The sequence below is a fragment of the Rhinolophus ferrumequinum genome, chromosome 14 (genome assembly GCF_004115265.2).
Source record: "Rhinolophus ferrumequinum isolate MPI-CBG mRhiFer1 chromosome 14, mRhiFer1_v1.p, whole genome shotgun sequence".
NCBI lineage: Eukaryota > Metazoa > Chordata > Mammalia > Chiroptera > Rhinolophidae > Rhinolophus > Rhinolophus ferrumequinum.
The window spans coordinates 45015647-45036265 of NC_046297.1; the positions used below are offsets into that span (position 1 = coordinate 45015647).

Consider the following 20619-nt stretch of genomic DNA (forward strand, 5'->3'; position numbering starts at 1 on the left):
TGATGGAAAAAAACGTCAATTGGTAGTACATTTGTATTTATTAAATCTTTAGTCAGTGAATATGCAATGGAGAATAATTATTCGAAATAATATAACATTTTGTGATGTATAATAATGATACTCTTTCAACTCACTTTATTTTAATAAAGTAACTATATTTTTAACTGAAATTTAATTTATTTTTAGGGAAAAAATAAGTTAACATAGTACTAAATGCAAAGGCATTAGGTCCAGATTGAACAAAGTGCTATAGCACCGACTAGTGGAAAAATGTAATAACTGCAGAAGTGTTCACTTTCCTTAATCTTGCTGGATAAACCTTGCTTGTCTTTTCTTTAAAAATTACTTAGAGAAATTTAAGCTCAAAGTGAAATTCTGAATTAAAATTAGATTTAAAAGTCAAACATTTATTGTGAAGGTGACAATGACCTATTCTGATAATAATATAAAATTAAATTCTTCTCAATGACTAATTTACTTTGGTAGCCACTTCTGTAGTTTTTGACAAAATTTAATTTAGAACTGAAAATTTATAAAATATCACATGCTTTGATGAAAAGGAAAATAAAAGCAACACTAAAAAATGTGCACAGTTAATTGTTACCTTTGATATAATTGTCTAACTCCTTTTCACAGACCCCTCCATAAAAAACCCCTGAAAGTAAGCTATATCATATTTAAAAAATTATATTTGTATGAAAATTCAGTTCTCAGTAAACTATTATATTTATGTTAAATACACATTTATTTTCAGTGTAATTATGAGTATCAGTAAATAGTTTCACTAGTCCAATTAACTTTAATTGGTTACTAGTCTGACATTCTTATATATTCTTATCTCCTCCCACTTTTTTTCCTTCTTTTTTGTAATATTTTGAAATATTTCAAACATGTTGAGATATTTAGAGAATAATACCAATAAGTTATACAAATCTTAAAATTTTGCCGTATTTTTTTTTTAGGGATACAGTAATTTTTTTAATACTTATCATTCCACACGTTTTTATTTGTATAGTTCAACATATTGTGTTTCTCTGAAAATAAAATCTAACCGGAAAATAAGCCCTAGCATGATTTTTAAGAATGACATCCACTGAACATAAGCCCTAATGCGTCTTTTGGAGCAAAAATTAATATAAGACCCGGTCTTATTTTAATATAAGACCGAGTCTTACATAATATAATAATATAATATAATATAATATAATATAATATAATATAATATAATATGATATAATAATACCAGGTCTTATATTAATTTTTACTCCAAAAGACGCATTAGAGCTGATGGTGTGGTCTGGCTAGGTCGTATTTTCGGGGAAACACGGTACACACACACACACACACACACACACACACACACACACACACACATATATAGTGCTAAACCATATATAGTATTATTTTGCAAAGTTTTTAACTTTATATTATGGGTCATACTGTACATATTTTTGTGAAACTTGTTTCTTTGTTTAACTATATTTTGAGAGTTATTTCAAAATTTAGATTCATCTAAATCTAATTCATTCGACTGCTGAATATAATTCTGCATGAATATGCTATAGTTTATCCATTTTCATGTCGATTTAAGTTATCTATTTTTTTTCCTAAGAGAAATAGTGCTCCTGTTCATGTCTTCTTGTGCCTGCCTGAGAATTTCTCTAGGGTCGAAGTAAGGTTTCTGGGTAATAGAGTATAGGTAGCCATTTCCAGTTTCACTAGCTATTGGTTCTCCAAACTGGTTGAAAATAATTTACAATCCTGAGAGGAATATTTGTATTGGCTCGTTTACTTCCTCTCCAATGGTTGGTATTGTCAGACTTTTAAATATTGCCAAGCTGAGAGTGAAATTGTAGCTCATTGCTTTAAATTTGTATTTTTTACTTGTTTTATGTTTATTTTCCAATTGGGTTTCTCTATGGAATTGTATATTCATTCCTTGACCTATTATTCTACTGTGATGTTTGTCTTTTACTTATTGAACTATGGAAGTTCTTCATATATTCCGAATGCATATCCTTTGTTAACTATATACCTTACAATAAAACCTCTCCTAGATTATGATTTCTTGTTTTACTTTATCTTACTATTTTACCAACTCAAAATATTTAAACATTTTTATACAGAATTTATATTTTTTAATTGTTTGTGCTTTTTGAATTTGAGTTGAGATATCTTTTGTTTTTCTGACTTCATAAAACTTTCTTGACATTTGTTCTAAAAGTTTTGGCTTTCATGTTTCAGTGTTCAATCCATTTGGATGGATTTTTGTATGGGGTGGGAGGTGTGAATCTATTTTTCCTCCCAGTATGGACAACCCTTTGTCCCAGCTTTATTAATTCGATAGTGCCCTCTTTCTCCACTTATTTGTAATGTCAACATTGACACATGTGACAGTCTGTTTCTAGAGGCTCTGTTAGGCCCCTTGTTTTATCTATTTACCATCTCTCTACTACCCTGTCTTAATTTCTGTCACTTTTTAGTGAGTAGAGCAAGTCCATCTCAATTTGTTATTTCTCTTCAGAATAATCAAATTTTTTTCTTTTATCTTTGGCTCCTACATGTTCATTTTAGTATTAGCTTGATAAATTTCATGAAAACTAGAAGTTTTGATGAAAATTGCTTTGAAACTTATAGATTTAACTTGGGCAGACTGACACCTTGTGGTATTTTGTCTTCTCATTCCAACAAAATATGTTTCTTCACTTATGTAAGTCTTCTTTTAGACTCTTGTATAGTATTTTTCTTGTAGCAGATATTAATTTTTTTATTAAATGTTTGTACTTGGTTATTAGTGATATATTTTGATTTATTTTGGTTTGTTCATCTTTGATCCATGAAACTCATAGAGCTCCTTATTACTTTTAATATTTATAGATTTTCTTGGATTTTCTATTATAATCAAATGGTATTTACAATCAAATAGTGTTCAGATAAGTTTTATTTCATCCTTTTTTTTTTTTTTTTTTGTCTTGTGTATGTGAGATTTACTAAACTAGTGTCTCCAGGATGGTGTTAAATAGAAGTGGTGATACCAGTGATCCTTAGCTCATTCCTGACTTAAGTATCAAATAGGACATATAATTTTTGTAAATACTCTTTGTCAGGCTTAAGCATTAGTTTTCTATTTCTTGTTTGCTAGATTTTATTTTCACATGAATGAGTCTGGCATTTTATAAATGCCTGAATATTCTATATCTATTGTTATGATCACTGTTTTTATTTTAATCTATTAGTGTGGTGAATCACATTAATATATTTTCTAATATTAAACTATTTTTGCATTTCTGTTGGAATCCTCCCTTTATCATTTTAATAATACTGACTGCATGGTGATACAATAAATGATAGTATTTTCAACTTAATTGTCTTTCATTTTCATTATCATTCCCTGTCATTTAATTCATGTTTGGCATCCGAAATTGCCAAAACATGGGAGATGGACACATCATATTATAAGTGTTATGAAGCTGTTGAAATTGTTACTCAATTATCTGATTGGCTCAGTTTTCTAATTTAATTGGTTATTTATTGTAAGGTTATGGAAATTTATACTGAATGATCTAAGCACCTCAATTCTCTAAATTGGTTGAAACCAGTTTAAGTTCTACTTGATAGCTCTCTTTTTGGAGCATACTCCCAAAGTGAATGAATCCTTTAGACTTGTGACACTGCTAGACATCTTTTTCTTTTCAAAGGAATTAGCTTACTACCAACATGCACTGCATAGCAGTTTCTCAGATTGTTCCTTTTCACTCTCCAAACAGCTCGGTTTGCTGGTTTCTAGTATTTACCTCAGGCCCTCCTATCATTGACGTTTTGTGCGATTTCTTTAGATTATTGACTTCAGTTGATTTTGCTATATTCAAAACTTGGCATTTTAAAAAGTGTTTCTTTATGTAATATCAGCTTTGAAAAGTATAGACTATTGTCACCTTTCTTAAATACCCACCTTGGCTGAACTAGATTCCTTTTCTATCCTCTCCAGCCTCCCATCCCACAACTCCTGCCTAGAGCAGAAGAATCAGCCATTTTGCCCGAAACCTGAAGTTCCCAGACTTTTTTCTTTGGGTGTGGATGTGGTCCATACTTTGTACTTAGGGAAATATTAATCTCTTATAGCTGACAGTATTCAAATGGCAGTGTAATAGGTATATTGTATTTGAGGTGCTCTCCCTTTAGATTCTTTTATCAGTAATCTAGCTTCTTTTTTTTATTTTTTGCCATTAAGTAAATGAATGGGTTAAGGGAAGCTATGAAAGGATGAAATGGGAAGCCTGAAATTCATTAGTTCAAGCCTGAGGATGCTTGAGGGAAAGTGTTAGGTATACAGAAAAGGGAAATAAAGGAAAAGCCTGCCCCTTCTATCCTTGTACATTGTGAGGAAGGAGAAAGAAGAGAGAGGTAAGGCCAGTAGATAATCAGAGGTATGTTCTAATCTCTTCATTCCAGGCTTTGACCTAGGAGGAGGATGCATGTTGGTTAGGTTGAAGGGCAGCTTTTACCCTTCTTAATATTTGAGGTTTTTGGAAGAAATCATCTCTCAGGATGCTCTTAGACCCACCTGGGGCATAGGTACTTCAGAATGCATCATGATTGGCAGTGCATCATGGTTCGGCCAAGAAAGGGCCAGCATTAGCTTTTTAGAACTATCCTTAGTTCCAGTGTAGCATGGAGGACACAAAAGTAGCTGCATGCCCCTGTCAGGACTCTCACCCCCACACCCCATAGTGAGGGATGAAGGATGAGATGACTTTGCAGAAGAGGCTGCAGAACAGATAGCTTGGGCCATGGCTGGATAGAGGATAGTTCCGAGACTAAGAGGAGACAGGAGCGCGTTGGGAGCTGGAGATCAAGTCAGTAGTGAAACACAATCCTGTCTAAACTGAGAAGAACCAGGTAGAGATTAGATGAGCTACAGTGTTCAGTAACAGAAGCCCCACAAGACACCTAGACATTTTCTTGGAAAACAGGAGGGAAAGGGGTAGAAATATCAGAAATAGATAATTTACCCAAAGGAGCTATTTCACAGACTAAAATTTAGTGGGTGGCTTCAAAAGAAATCTGGCAATATGCTTTTGAGGAAAATTAGGTAAAAAAAATAGAGAAATTAGCTACATTTCTTTGTGAACGTTTTTCAAAGCCACAATAGCCAACAGAGAAGAGTGTGTAGTAACAGTTAAGACTTAGAGATGTTCCAGGTTAAAGCTTCTTCTTTAAAGCACTACTTCTCAGGAAGTAGTGCTGCTACTTCCTGAGAGACTTATAGAAGACACCATCAAACTTTCCTGCTAAAGCCTGCAAATGGGACTGTATCTGGAGAAGCCTCGCCTGCCGTTCGGAGGGAAATCTGGGAAAGTCTTGCGGCTTGTCTCCGGGTATCAGATGAAGCAAAATTTCTGATTTTTGTTTTGTAATCCAGAAGCCTGTTATATAGAGATTATAGTGATCTCTTAATTGTTAAGGAATATATTTGAAAAATTTTAACCCTCTAGGATATGGGCGAGTACATCAACTTTCCAAATCCACCAAGACAGTGCTGGGGGAGGGGCTTGTAGGTTAGTAGCCCCCAATGCCACTGAAGTTTGCCTTTTGAGAGACAGACACACCCTGGATCTGATGATGGGGGTGCTGTAGGATAAAGCTGTGATGGAACCTCTCTGAATTCATGGGCCTCTTGCAGATTTCCTCTGCATCCTCCTGTTTTCCCAAACAGTCTGAGCCAGCAGAGAGGAAGGAATCAAGGGATCTGTGATGTGAATGCATTCCTTTTGTAGCACTTGTAATATAAACAATATTAGCGCAATTATTTGTTTGCTTATTTTCGCCTCCACTGCACTTCAAACTTCACAGCAAAATCTGTTTGTTGAGCTGTATTCATCAGCTCTTAGCATAGCATCTGGCGTAGACTAGGTATTTAGTGAATATTGTATGAATGAATAAATAACTAATGAATTAGTGTTCATAGTTTTTGCCCATCTATAAATAAATTGATATTTTATGGTCTGAATTAATTTTTATGGTAAATTGCAGCTCCATCCAAGTTTACCTACTAATACTGAATGTAGTATTAATCTTTTAGTAGAACATATAGTAGATACATTACATTGAGTGGTGCTAATAAATGTTAACAGCTGGCTCTCTGTAAGAAAAAGCCCTAATTTGTGGTATTTTCCAATTTCCATAGTCTAAATCCATCCACCACGGCTGCTTTCAAGCAACCACATTACTTCGTTGAATTGTGGAGATGGGAAAAAATGTGCACAACGTGTTCTTAATGACCTAGTGAAAGCTGGCTTCTATGAACAGTGAAGCACATTTGTATGCTGGTTTTAGCAATGCATTGTTCTTCACATACAAAGAGTGTGCTGTGACACACATTCAATAGAACATGTGCTCTTAAAAAGATTTCGAATTAGTTAAGGAAATGCTATCAGTTGTAAAACATACACTTAAAAGTCTCTGAACCTCAACACAATAGAAGTTTATTTCCCACCTACATTGAGTCCACATTGGTGTGGCTTATCAGTGCTCATTCAGTTCCCAGGCTCCTTTTTTTGTGTGTGGCTCCTTTATCCTCCAGGGTCTTGAACAAAGAGCATGATAGTAGCATATGAGAATTTCTTAATGGTCATGAAAAGGGTCCACATCATTCCATTTATAATCCATTGGCCAGAACATAGTCATGTGGCCGTGGCCTTCCCTAGCTACAGGAAGTTTGTGAAATGTAGTTTTCTAAGTGAAAAAGGAAGTAAGTTTAATAGCTAGTCAGGATCTTCCACAGTTTTCTAGTCATCTGATAGAGTTAGCTGATCAATTTACACTCTTTTCTTTTCTGTCAAATGTACACATTTATAAGCAGGCTGGCAATGATTAGAAGTGGAGTCTAGTAAATTCTTCTCTTCTATGCAGAGTTAGCTGTATCTTATGAGTTTGGCCTATGGCCTCATTAGCACCAGTCTCTAACCAATACTCCTACCCTTCTCTGAATTGCTCCATTATTTATTATCCCTATTTAGATGAAAACCACAGTTTTCAGAGCTTTAAATTCCTTTAAATTATTGTATATACTTAACATAATTGTGGTTTTGCTTTCTTTGACTAGTTTAGCTGTTACGTTTTCGATTTTTATTGTTTTAAAGAGATATTTTTATTTTCCATATTTTTTTTCAATCCCACCAAGGATTGACTATAGTGTGGAATATAATGTAATAAGTGACAAATTTGGGTCATTAGTATTTCATCTCTTATATAGCTATATTACTTTCAAAAATATGGCATATTGAGAACTGAATGTAATAATACCTTATAATTTTGAATCCTATATGTCTTTGTGATCTCAGGGTCTAGGACTTTTTGATATTTATGAGGACCAACAAAACTAATAGGCTCTACCATGGTGATTTATAGGCATATGTATTTCTAATGTATTTTTTAAACATTCATCATAAGATACATTTACTGGTTAATTTAATTGGTTAAAGGTTTCCATTAACAACAGTGCTGCTATTTTATTCCCAAATTAGTTAAATTTTGATCCAAAGACACAGAATTTACCTTTTATAGACATTAATCATTTCATAGCCTATTAGTGAAAAATCATCTCATAGCATGTATATGTGTATGTATTTGTGAGATATAGTTCAGTATCATCAGTTTATAAGTTGCTTTGTGTGTTTGGGCATCAAGTGAAAGTTTCAGTCCCTTGTATTACTTGAAATGAGTGGATTTAGGCTTCCCGAGCCTTTAAAGATTAATAAACTGTTAATCCAAGAGTGGGAGGAGATAGAAAAAGAAGAAAGGTAATTGGGTGTTAGGATATGAGGCTACTAGAAGCTAGCACCTCAGGAGAGAACATAGGATCTAGTCAGAAAAAGAGCAACCGATGTGGCTAGCCCAGAGAATATGTGAAGAGTCTTAATGCATAGTCTTTAATTGCAATCAAACATCATCCTTCATGCCTTATACTCATTTATCTTATATTACTATCTCCTGGGTCTTTACAGATGAGTAAAACAAAGCCCACAGCATTTATAATTCTTTTTCTCATTTTGGGCTAGGCAGAAATGATACTATTTGTACAATGAATACATTTAAATTCATGTATTTGTACAAACAGTGTCATAGATTTACCTAGTTCACATTGAGGTAAATTGGCAAAGCTGATCATGACCTCCATTGGCCGGCCTTATGTAGCCATTCTGAGGAACACACTTGTAACTCATTCCACATATTAAGTTGGGAATCTCTGCCCTAAGCAGTGGTTGTCTAACTTTATCAAGCATTAGAATCGCTTGTAGAATTTGGTAAAAAAAAAAAAAAAAAAACCCACAAAACATATTTCTGGGTCCCGCCCTACATTTCTGATCCAGTAGGTCTGGAGTGGGGCCTGAGAATTTGCATGTCTAATACGTTCCCAGGTGATTCCCAGGTGATACCTACCGATGCCGCTGTTTCAGGGATATTCTTTGAGAAGCTCTACTCTAGAAGAGGTTAAGTAATCTGCTTACCTTGTGGTAAATAATGAAGCAGCAATAGGTTGTTTCTGCAAATGATCATGATTGGATAATTGTCTGTCTCATACTCTCATTTCTGTTTCATTGTAAATTACCAAGCAGGAAAGGATGTTATTCTTGAATACTGTGCGACTTATTCTAGATAAATTCATATCACAAAATAATATAACATATATTATAACTGTCTCATGAATAGTAACTTGTTTAAAATAAACAGAGAAGGTGAAATTCAGACTTAATTTATTTACCATTTTGTGGTTCCATGTGTAGTATGCCTTTCACTTTTAAAAAAGGTCTGCAGTACCTACATTTGTCACAAGATGGCATTGAAAGGCTGAAGATTTTGGTTGAAATTTGATTTTTGAGGCTGTTGATGGGTTAGATATATTTCATGTGTATTCAAACCAAAGAAACTTGAACTGTGAGGTATTTATTTTTAAATTGAGTGAGATTTTGGTATTTTCATGTCAAAAATAGTTTCTTATTTAGTTATGAAAATAAAATAGTCACACATATTGAGTAACATTATTGATAACTATTTCTTTTGGAATTCTATGAAACATAAATCTTAATGTAATAATATTGAATATTTTATTATCATATATCCCCCCCAGAAGGACATCAAATAAATTCAAGTTAGCAAGCATTTGGAAGATCTTACTGTTCCATGATTTATAAGGTCTTATTATGCATTAGAAGAAAACAGACCTTGACCCCATTGAGCTTTAAATTTAGTTAATGAAAAAAAGAAATATATATAAATTCAAAGAGAGAACAAAGTAATGAAAAATTGTCAAATACAATGTTGTATAATATGGACTATACAAACAATATGAACTGGAATAATGGTCAATGAACCACAAATTTTAAATGGTACTTTATCAAAATATTCTTGTATCAGTTGAGAATACTATGTTGAATTCGTCTTTTACTCTGATTATTTATATTATTATTTATTTAAACTATGACGAAATGTTCAGCAATGTGGAGAGTTGTGTAAGATTCAGTATTTGACATAAATAAAACATCAGAAACACTCGTTTGAAATATGAACTCACCTTTTATTTCATGACTATGTGATTTTATTTTTTTCTGATTAATTGAAAAAGATTTTTCAGAAAAGGGTGAAGGCTTTTCTGGTCACACAGATTTAGTTAAAATAGTCTTAGATTCCTGGAGTCTGAAAAACATATCTAATAAAAAAATCAAGTATAGAATGGTGGTTATCAGGGTATGGAAGGAGGGAGAAAAGGGGATTTTTCTGTTTAATAGGTATTGATTTTGACTTTTGCAGATGAACAACTTTAGGAGATCTGTTTCACATAGTGTGAATATACTTAACACCATTGAACTGTGTGTGTTAAAAATGGTTAAAATGGTACATTTTATGTAAAGTGTCCAACTACAAATTATGAGCAATTAATAGGTTTTTATTGAAGATCAACAATGTTTCTAGCTTTATTTTAGTTAATAGGAGATACTTAAAAGAAATAAAAGATACCTCAGGAAGCTTCTATAATAATGTAACTGGTGATAGAAGATTAATCTGTATACTAATATTAGTAATCTACTTAAAGTCCAAAATATATCAGGTATTGTGCTAGACATTTTAAATAAATTATTTCTAATCTTCAGTCCTCAAAACAATGTAGAAAAATTAGTATTGTTCCTATTTCCCCATTTTATCATTAAGGAAGCTATGTTTTGTAGATATGAATGTTCTGTACCTTATTGATGGTTGAAAATTTTTAATCTTGGAGTTGGTATTTAAACCCAAGTGTGTCTAGCCTCAAAATTCACTTTCTGTATACTATCACTAAGCCCATAATTAATTTTAACATAATTAAAGAATATAAGTAAATAACTAGTAATTTGGTGCTTTAGTTTGGTATTTCTACTACCAGTAAACATTGTTTTTTATTACAATTATTCTGACAAAATTAAAAGGAAAGACATGTAATTTAATTAATGGTAGCTATTAATCTGGGTTACATTTTAACCTCAGAATGGATAACAATATAATGTTTGTGTTGTTGTTGGCTTGAATTGTTGTCTCTCTTTTTTGTTTATTTTGAACTTCTGGAAACACTAATTTCTTTTCCCTATGTATTTGTGTGCAGGTTATGTGGGTATGTAATTTGTGCCGAAAACAACAAGAAATCCTCACTAAATCAGGAGCATGGTTTTATAATAGTGGATCTAATACACCACAGCAACCTGATCAAAAGGTTCTCCGAGGAATGCGGAATGAGGAGGCACCTCAGGAGAAGAAAGCAAAACTGCACGAGCAGGCCCAGTTCCAAGGACCCTCAGGTGACTTAGCTGTGCCTGCAGTGGAGAAAAGTCGATCTCATGGGCTCACAAGACAGGATTCTATTAAAAATGGGTCAGGAGTGAAGCACCAAATTGCCAGTGACATAGCTTCAGACAGGTAAACATTTTGCTTAATCTTTAGGTCAACGTATTATTTTTAATCTTCATTCCAAACAAAAATACATGAAATGTTTAGGCAATGAGTTGTCTAAATGTAATGTAAATGTCCATATGTTTTATATAAATGCTGAAAGTGATATTCAGGACTTGAGTTACATTATCGGTTTGAATGAGCTTAGGTTTGATGAAGGAGTGTCAGGTTATCAGATTTTCCAGAAAAAGAAGTGAAATAAAACAGGGAACTTAGCACGTTATTGTCATAGGAGAGACAAACTGGAATAAGCAGTGGGAATGAAGAAGAGATGATTGTAAGACACATTAGAGATGTTGAATTGATGGGACTAACTGGAAGTGGGAGGTAAGAGAACGGGGAAGGTTAATGATGTCTCTAAAGATTCTACCTGGGGCTGCAGGATGAAGTGGCTTTCCAAGCAGGTAAATGCAGATGAAAAGGTTTTATGAGTTTGATGTATCCATGGGCTAACTCTATTATTACTATTTTGGCACAATTTTATGGCCTTCTCAATGTTCAGAGTGTTAGACTGTTAAAAACAATGTTTATGGTTCTTATATTTCCTACCTCTCGAAGGAGGAGAATGAAAAAATTTCATGGGAATATTATTTTTCTATTCCATATTTCTCTTTTATAACTAAAAATTTTTAGAAAAACCTGGTGATACTCTGTATTGTCCAGAAGTGGCAGATACATTTCTATGTGAACAAGTATAAAGTCATGCCTTTGTGGAAAAACGAATCTAAATTGTATTTATAGGACGGTGGGTTCTGAGCAGTCAGTTATAGTAGATAAGAAAACTGGGAGTCACTTCAGATGGTGCCTAAAGCCATCACACAGATGTGTTGCTAATGTTTTGGCAGAATAATAAAATGTTGGCTATACCAGTTTTTTTTGAAAACTAGCAAAAGTGAAATAGACAATGTAATCCTATCTTTGGACAAAACAAGTGATATCATGGCTGGAGTACTATGAACACATCTCAGTGCAGAATCTCAGGAATCCAAGAATTTTAAGGTAAGAAGACTATCTTTGAGAACTAACTTAAGCACATGAAGGATTGATTGCAGATGGTTAATTTGGAAGGTAATCACAGAAACCATCTGTAAGGAAGTAGAAAATAATTCAGTTAAGAGAAGGAACACAATAATGGGTACGTTCAAGAGCAAATTACCTCTTTTGGCAATTGTATCTCAATCTTACTGGGACTTCTGGGAAACAGGGTATCAGGACTTCAGAGTTATTCCACATAATCGGCAGAAGCTGGGGGTATTTATCCATAACTCTCTATTGTTATTGGTCTAGGGCTGTTCCTGGAGGTTATTAACTCTGAAACTCACTGGCCAGAGAAAGCACTCAGGCAGAGTTCTACAAATACAATAACAACACACCGCTGTGTAGGGATATGGTGAATGATGAGCCAGTGTTGGTTGGGACAGTAGTAGTGTCTGCTACACAAGTACTTTAGAAATCAAGAAAGTCTGTAAAATAGCAACTGTAATGGCTGAGGTATGTGAACATGGATGAAAAAAATGCTGTTAACCAATGGAGCTAGGATTTTAAGTGAATGAATGACTTAATAAAATATATAATGGGAACATACCCTCATTCTTCAAAAACTAGATAGGTGCATGAGATAGTCTCCTTTGGAGGTTGGAAAGGTAGGTTTAGGAAGAATGAAAGGATATACTAAAACACTGGGTCACGTAATAGATTATTAAGTTTTAGAATGCATATCATAAAGAAGTTGTGGACGTTAACAATAAATTCAATAAATTCAATAAATTTATGAGTAATTCATCATTGTAGGGAACTAGAAAGATAGTTCTAATCTTTGAAGAAGGTGATAATGAGAAATATATTTCCTCCATTATTATGTTAATCCTTCTTTCATTGACAAAATGCTAACCTGAGTAAACAGTACAATGTGACCCTAGATGTAGTAGTTCTTTTTTCTTTTTTCTTTTGCCTTTGGCTGCCATTACTAGTAAATGTATATTTTAATTACGCAATGTATCCTGTAATTATATCCTTCCTTTCTGAATCTCACATAAGTCAAACCAATAGCTTCTTTTGTTTATAATAATTATTTTTAATTGGGGAAGAAGTTAGAGTTTAATATAAAATTTTGTAGTTAGGCATAGAAAATGGAACCAATTATATAAACTTTTATTTGGAAGATACTTTCTCTTTCAAAAGAATTCAGTTCCCTTATCATAAGCAAAAAGCATTTGTTTTATTTTTAAATGCAGATTCTATAGTACTTTATTAGGCATGTATCTATGGACACTTTGAATTCTTTCCCCTAGAGCAGGGTGATCAGCAAACTATGTCCCTGAGGCCAAATCTGCCTTCCCCTCTGTTTTTTGTAAATAAAGTTTTATTGGAACACAGCCATACCTATTCATTTATTTATTGTCTATGGCTACTCTCAGCTACAACTCCAGATGTGAATGTTACAAAAGACCATATGGGCCTCATAACCTCAAATATTTACTCTCTGACCCTTTATAGAAAAGTTTGGCAATTCCTGCCCTAGAGGATATGTTGTTAATTCTTTTAGTGCTATTGAAATTTCTCCGTTCTTTGTTTATTTTCTTATACTATTTAAATAATTTCAGTTAAATCTGTTTTCTTATTCCCTTTCCCCCATTCCTCTTCCCTTCTCCTTATTCCTCCAACCCCCGTTTCCACATCTCCCTCCCTCCCTCTCTCTCTTTGTTTCACATCTCTCTTCTTTTTTACCAGAATGGGTCTTCTAGCAGTATTTAAGTTGGATAGTGAAATGAAGCTACTTATAAGGAATATAACTTTAAAGTATTACTAGTAATTTGTTTCTTCCATACCATTCAGAAACCAGTGGCCTCAAAAGGAGAAATTTTGGTTCAATTAAATTTAAATTTCTATGGACCTAGAACTATATTTGAAAGATACAAAAGTGTATTACTTTTCCTTCTCTTAAGGAGCTTTAGTTTAATCTTTAACTACATGCTACAATAGTTGTGACCTGTTTTATGACTTTTTACTTCTCTCACGGGTGCTTTATATATAGACCTTTAGTATTTAATGAGTGAAAGAATACCAAGTTGGCCCTAGGCCATAGCTTTGAGTTAATGAATATTTACTTAATTCATTTATTTACAAAAATGGCAGATGTTTATCAACTTAGACATAAAATATTGTTTGAGATTTTCAAATATGGTTTTTTATTTCAAAATAAGTTTTGAAATAATCATTTTTTTAAATGTACAATTTGCTTTCCTCTTCTTACGATGTTTCCTAGGAGTGGCCAGTGGTTTCTCAGCCTTTCTGAGGGAGGACCCACAAATCTGTATTTCTAACTAACTCCCACACGATATCAATACTGATAGTGCAGAACAGTAGCAAGGCACAAAGGCATCTAGAAATATATTATGGAAGGAAACAAAACTATCTTTCAATAGCTCAGTGGCACTTGTCCTCTGTAGTACTACCACTAAGAGGCAGAACACTTAGTGAAATTTTGTGGTTCTTAGAGGCAACATAATTCCACATTTGAGTATACTGTTCTGACACATTGATTGGGGGACAGAGGTGGAAGTCAGCTACTTGGTGGCTGGTTGACTACATTCACGTAGTTGCAAGCATCTGACTCCTTTATTGTGACATCTAAGGTTATTGTATCTGATCATTTATTTAAATATATTTTATTTTTTAATAAATTATTTTTTAGCATTAAATTATTTATTTATTTCAACCCTATATTATACAGTTAGGAATACATACACACACGTGCACACACACACACACACACACACACACACACACACACACACACATCGTGTTTCCCCGAAAATAAGACCTAGCCGGACAGTCAGCTCTAATGCGTCTTTTGGAGTAAAAATTAATGTAAGACCCGATTTCATATTATATAAGACCAGGTCTTATATTATAGTAAAATAAGGCTGGGACTTATATTAATTTTTGCTCCAAAAGACACGTTAGAGCTGATTGTCTGGTTAGGTCTTATTTTCCGGGAAATACAGTATACATTATGTTAGAATATTTTATCTCTGGATTTCATTTTCAGGGTAGTAAACGCGATGTTACAAAATATTTGTTTTAGCACTTCCAGTTCCAAAATTCTTTTTTTATGTTGTATTTTAAGGTCCTCTTTCATGGTATAAACTTGAAAGCATTCCCTTCCATTATTTTTTTTCCTGCCCTATAACGGATAGTATTGTGTTCAATTAATAGAGAATTATCTTTATTCATATTATAATAACTATTGTAATTTATTTATTTAACAAATTTTTTTGAATTTCATTATAGAGATCACTTGTTACCACACGGTTGAAATAATTTAATCATGATTCATGTTTAAAAATGAATATATTTGGCAGACATTTGACTCTGATCTTATAATTATATTACTGTGGAATATTTTTTATTCTGTTTTTCCCTACTTTCTTATTCTATTGTGAAACAAAAATTAACAATGATAGGAAAAAGTAACAGAGTTACTTGGTTCTAGTGGACTGTGAAGCATTTTAAGAAGCATAGCTACAAAGAAATAATATTTGATAGGCGTTACAGATTCTTAAGTATTTTTTTCTACATTTTATTGCTTAAATAATGACATTTAATGAAAGTACTGAGAGCCTTCATTGCTATTTTGTCTGGAATGTTAATGAGGCAAGAGTGGAAAACTAAAAAAAAAATGTTACATGACTCAATTACATCTCAGTGCATTTTGTTAGATAATGAAAAATGCTACCAGGTAAGTGATGATGAGAGTAACAGAAATATAAAGTGATTATCTTGGATCTAAAATGCAAAGTTTTAAGGTAAGTTAATTATAACACATATTTAAGAGTTTGATAATCGCCATCATTTTTTTATTGTCTGTTACATATGACCTTCCAAATACGTTTGTAACATTTGATTAATGGAAGTAATAATTAAAATATATGCGTAAAACTTTTGCTTCCAGTACGGGTGGGGTAATAGGGCTTGGATTTACCCTTCTGCCTGAAAAATTTGAAGAAACCGACAATATTGAAACAATGGTTTTTAAGAAATGGGACATCAGGCAACAAAGGAGAGTGATACCTGAGAGGTGGGAAATTAATCAAATGATTGCCCTAGCATATTGCCTTGAGAGAATTTCTAGGCTGTTGCACAGAGAGAGGATTATAGACAGAGCCCAGAAGTCTTCATGAGTTGAGGAAACAGTTTTGAAGGGTTCTGGAGATGAAGGCAGCTGGAGTTTGCTAGACAGAGTACCAGAAGGAGAGAGCTGACCAGCAAGATACCCTGGAGATTTGCAGAGGTTTCTCCTTGTGTATATTCAGTGGAGTGATGATTAGTGCATGTGAAGAAACTTCCTGAGGCCAGGGAAAGAATCAGCCAAAATGATTAGAGAGAACACTGGCCTGCATTCACACAGGACCAAGAATAGTGTTCCCAAAAGCCAGGGTAGGAAACCTCAAAATTCCTGGAATACTGGGTAGAGTATTTTGGAAAGTCTTGCTTCAGCAGTGGGGAATAATTAATGCTATACTGAACACTGCTCTGGGACAGAATAACAAATCATAAAAGCAAGATCTGAAAGGATCACACTGTTTCAAGTAATTTAATTACCTCCCAGACAAAGTTCAAGGAGATTTATAGGAATACAAAAATATCCAGTGCCCAACAAGATAAAATTTCATGATGTTTGGCACCTAATAAAAAATAACAAGCATACAAAACAGCAGGAAAACATAATCAATGTGAGAAAGTAATCAAACATTGTACACCAACACAGAAGTGACACAGACATTAGAATAAGCAGGCAAGAACATTAAAATAGTTATTATAATTATATGCCATATAATTTATAAAATGAAGTAGAGATATGTAAGATATAAAAATAAACACTTAAATTGAACTTCTAGAGATGAGAATTATAATATCTGAAGTGAAAAATACACTTGATGGGAATAGTGGAAGATTAGGTACTACAGAAGAAAAAAATTAATGAATTTGAAGACAAATGAATAGAAATGATCCAAAATGAAACAGAATAAAAAAATGAATAAAATAATTTAAGAAGTACAAGAACATCAGGAGCTATAGAACAAGATCAAGTACTTAATATACATGTACTTGGGGTCCTTGAAGGGGAGAAGAACATGGAAGAGTACTAAGAAAATTTTGAAGAAATAATGGTCAAAATTTTTTCAAATTTCACGGAAACTGCAAAACCAAGAAGCTCTTTAAACTCCAAACATAGGAAATATGAAGAAAACTGCACCAAGGGGCTCTATAATCAAATTGCTTAAAATAAGGATAAAGAAGCAATCTTAAAATCAGCCAGAGAAGGAAGACATGTTTACACAGACATGTTTACAAAGATAAAGATGACAGCAGGTTTCATGTTGGAAACAATGCAAGAGAGACAAGAACGGAGCAAACACCTTTAAGGTACCGAAAGATAAAAAGGAAAAAAAGCCATCAACCAGTATTCTATACCCAGTTAAAATATCTTTTAAAAATGAAGGCCATATAATGACTTTTTTAGACATACAAATACTGAAAAAATTCATCACTAGTATAACTACTCTATAGGAAACGTTAAACAGAGTCCTTCAAGCAGAAGGAAAATTATACCAGATGGAAATATTTATCTACATCAAGAAATGAAGCGCTATGGAAATGATAACTACATGAGTAATTTATAATTTTTTATATATAATCTTTATTCTCATTCTAAATATCTTTAGAAGATAATTGACTGTTTAAATAAAATAACAAAATATTATGGGGTTTATACCATATAAAATAAAATATACAACAATGGCATAAAGTGTGAATGGGAGAAATGGAAGTACACAATTGCAAAGTTCTTATACAAACATGAAATGGTAAAGTATTGTTTGAAGAGGGACTGTGATATGTTAAAGATGTATTATAAACCCTAAAATAACAAAACAAAGAGGTATAGCTAATAAATCAACAAAGGAGATAAAATGGATTACAAAGTTTACTCAATCAAAAGAAGGCAGAAAAGGTGGGGAGGGAACAAAGAACACATCAAACAAATAGAAAGTCAGTAAAATTGATTAAAAAATTAACCATATTGATAATTAAATATAGTTTGTCTAAGGCACAGATTTTCAGATTGGTACTAAAGAAAGACTCAACAATATACTGTCAACAAGAAACACACTTTAAATATAAAGACAAAACATGTAAAATTAAAAGAATGAAAAAGATAAAGATATACTATGCTAATACTACTCATAAGCTGGTTATATTCAGATTTCAGAGCAAAACGATGGGAATAAAAATGTTAGTTCCTAAGGATAAAATGGTCAGTTAATCAAGAAGACATAAAAATCCTAAACATTTATGTCTATATGTGAAGCAAAAACTAATAAAACTAAAAAAGAAATAGACAAATCCACAATTAAAATTGGAGATTTCAATATCCTTTTCCGTAACTGATAGAATAAGTAGGCAGAATATCAGCAAAGATAGCGTAGACTTGAACTAATTGATGTTTATAGAACAATCCACCAAACAATAGCAGAATATTCATTCTTATTGGAGGTAAACAGGGCAGTTACCAAGATAGACCACATTCTGGCCATTTAACAAGCATCATTAAATTGAAAGAAATTCAAGTAATAAAAAAATGTGTTCTTTGATTAAAATGGAGTTAAATTAGAAATCAGTAACAGAAAGACCTCTGGAAAATCCCAGTGTTTGAAAGCTAATTAATACACTTTTAAATAACATACAGATCAAAGAAGAAATCAAAAGAGAACATAACTTTCATTAAACTGAAAACACAACATCTGAATTTGTAGAGTGCACTAAAGCAGTAGTTAGGACAGAATTTATAGCACTAGACACCTACGAGTATATTAGAAAATGAGAAAGGTCTCAAAACATTGATTTTTAGCTTTCACCTTACGAAACTTAGAAAAGCAAATTAAATCCAAGCAAGCAGAATAAAGGAAACAATAATAATTAAAGCAGAAATCAGTGAACTAGAAAATAGAAACAATGAAACCAAAAGCTGACTCTTGGAGAAGATCAATAAAATTGTTAACCCGGTAGTCACACAAATCAGGAAAAGAAAGAGAAGATACAAATTACCTATATCATGAACATGAGAGATAACATCACCACTGATTGAATGATATTAGAATGCTAACTAGGAAATATTTTGAAAAACTTTATGCCTGTAAAATCAACAAGCAAGATGAACTGGACAAATTCTTTAAAAGACACAAATTACCCAAGCTTAGTCGAGAAGAAATGAATAGTTTTAATAGTATTATATGTACTAAAGAAATTGTATTTGTGCTTAAAAACCTTCCCATAAATAAAACTAGAGACCTGATGGCATCACTGGTAAATTCTAACAATCTTTTAAGAAAGAAATAATGCCATTTCTACATAAATTGTTCTGGAAAATTAAAGAGGAAGGAATATTTCTCTACTCCTTCTTTTAGCCAACACTATCTTGACACCAAAACTGAAGCTATTATAAGGAAACAAACAAACTACAGATCAGTAGCCCTCATAAGTACAGATGCAAAAACAAATATAGCAAATTGAATCCATAAATATGTAAAAACAATAAAGAGCATGACCAAGTGGGGTTTATCCCAGGAATGTAGAGTTAGTTTAACATTTGAAAAATCATAATAATTCATCATTTTAACAAATTAGAAAAATCATATTATCATTTTAATAGATACAGAAAAATCATTTGACAAACTCCAGCATCCACTTTTAATAAATACTTTCAGCATACTAAGAATAGAAAGGAATTTCCTCAACCTGATCAAAGACATCTTTGATGACCTTCAGCTAACATCACACTAAAAAGGGAAAGACCGAATACTTTCCCCTTAGATAAAAAGCAGAACAAGGATGCTCATTTTTACCACTTTTATTCAACATTGTAGTGGAGTTTCTGGTCAGTGAAATAAGATAGATAGATAGAGAGATAAATAAATAAATAGAAAATATAAACTATGTATCCAGATTGAAAAGGAAAAATAATACTTTATTTACAGAGAACATGATTGTTTATATAGAAAATTAAAGGAGTCTATAAAAATGCTATCAGAACTAGTAATAAGCTTAGTGAGGTTGCAGGATATAAAGTGAATATCAGATAGCCATTTGTATTTCTAAATATAACAATAAACATCTTGGAAATGGAGATTTAAAAATATCATTTGTGATGCATTCAAAATATGAAATACATTTATACTAGCATCAACAAATTGAAATACTTAGGTATAAATCTAACAAAATATGCATGGGGTCTGTATAATGAAAACAACGAAACATTGATGAAAGAAAGGAAGTTGTGAATAAACAGAGAGATAAACTATATTCATGGATTAAAAGATTCAGTGTTGTTAAGATGTCATTTCTCCCCTCCCCAGTTGACCTATATATACAGATAGATACTAAAATTCGTATAGAAATATTTGGAATTACTAAAGCAGCTTTCAAAAATAACAGAATTTAGAACCCTAATGCTACCTATTTGAAGACATTATAAATCTACAGTAATTAAAACAGTATGATATTAGCATAAAGACAGACAAATAGATCAATGAAACAGAATGGAATGTTTCTATATAGACTCACTGATATATTGGCATG

The 20619-nt window shown here is 32.6% G+C and overlaps 1 protein-coding gene across 43 annotated transcripts in view; it reads left to right on the forward strand.

Moving 5' to 3' along the window:
* The window catches only part of RIMS2 (regulating synaptic membrane exocytosis 2), a 605364-nt gene that overhangs the window by 190596 nt on the left and 394149 nt on the right, over positions 1–20619 (forward strand). For all 43 annotated transcript variants that reach the window (XM_033125943.1, XM_033125918.1, XM_033125937.1 and 40 more), the window contains one exon: positions 10637–10947. In XM_033125943.1, coding sequence (XP_032981834.1) covers positions 10637–10947 — 311 coding nt within the window. The remainder of the gene's footprint in view (positions 1–10636; positions 10948–20619) is intronic.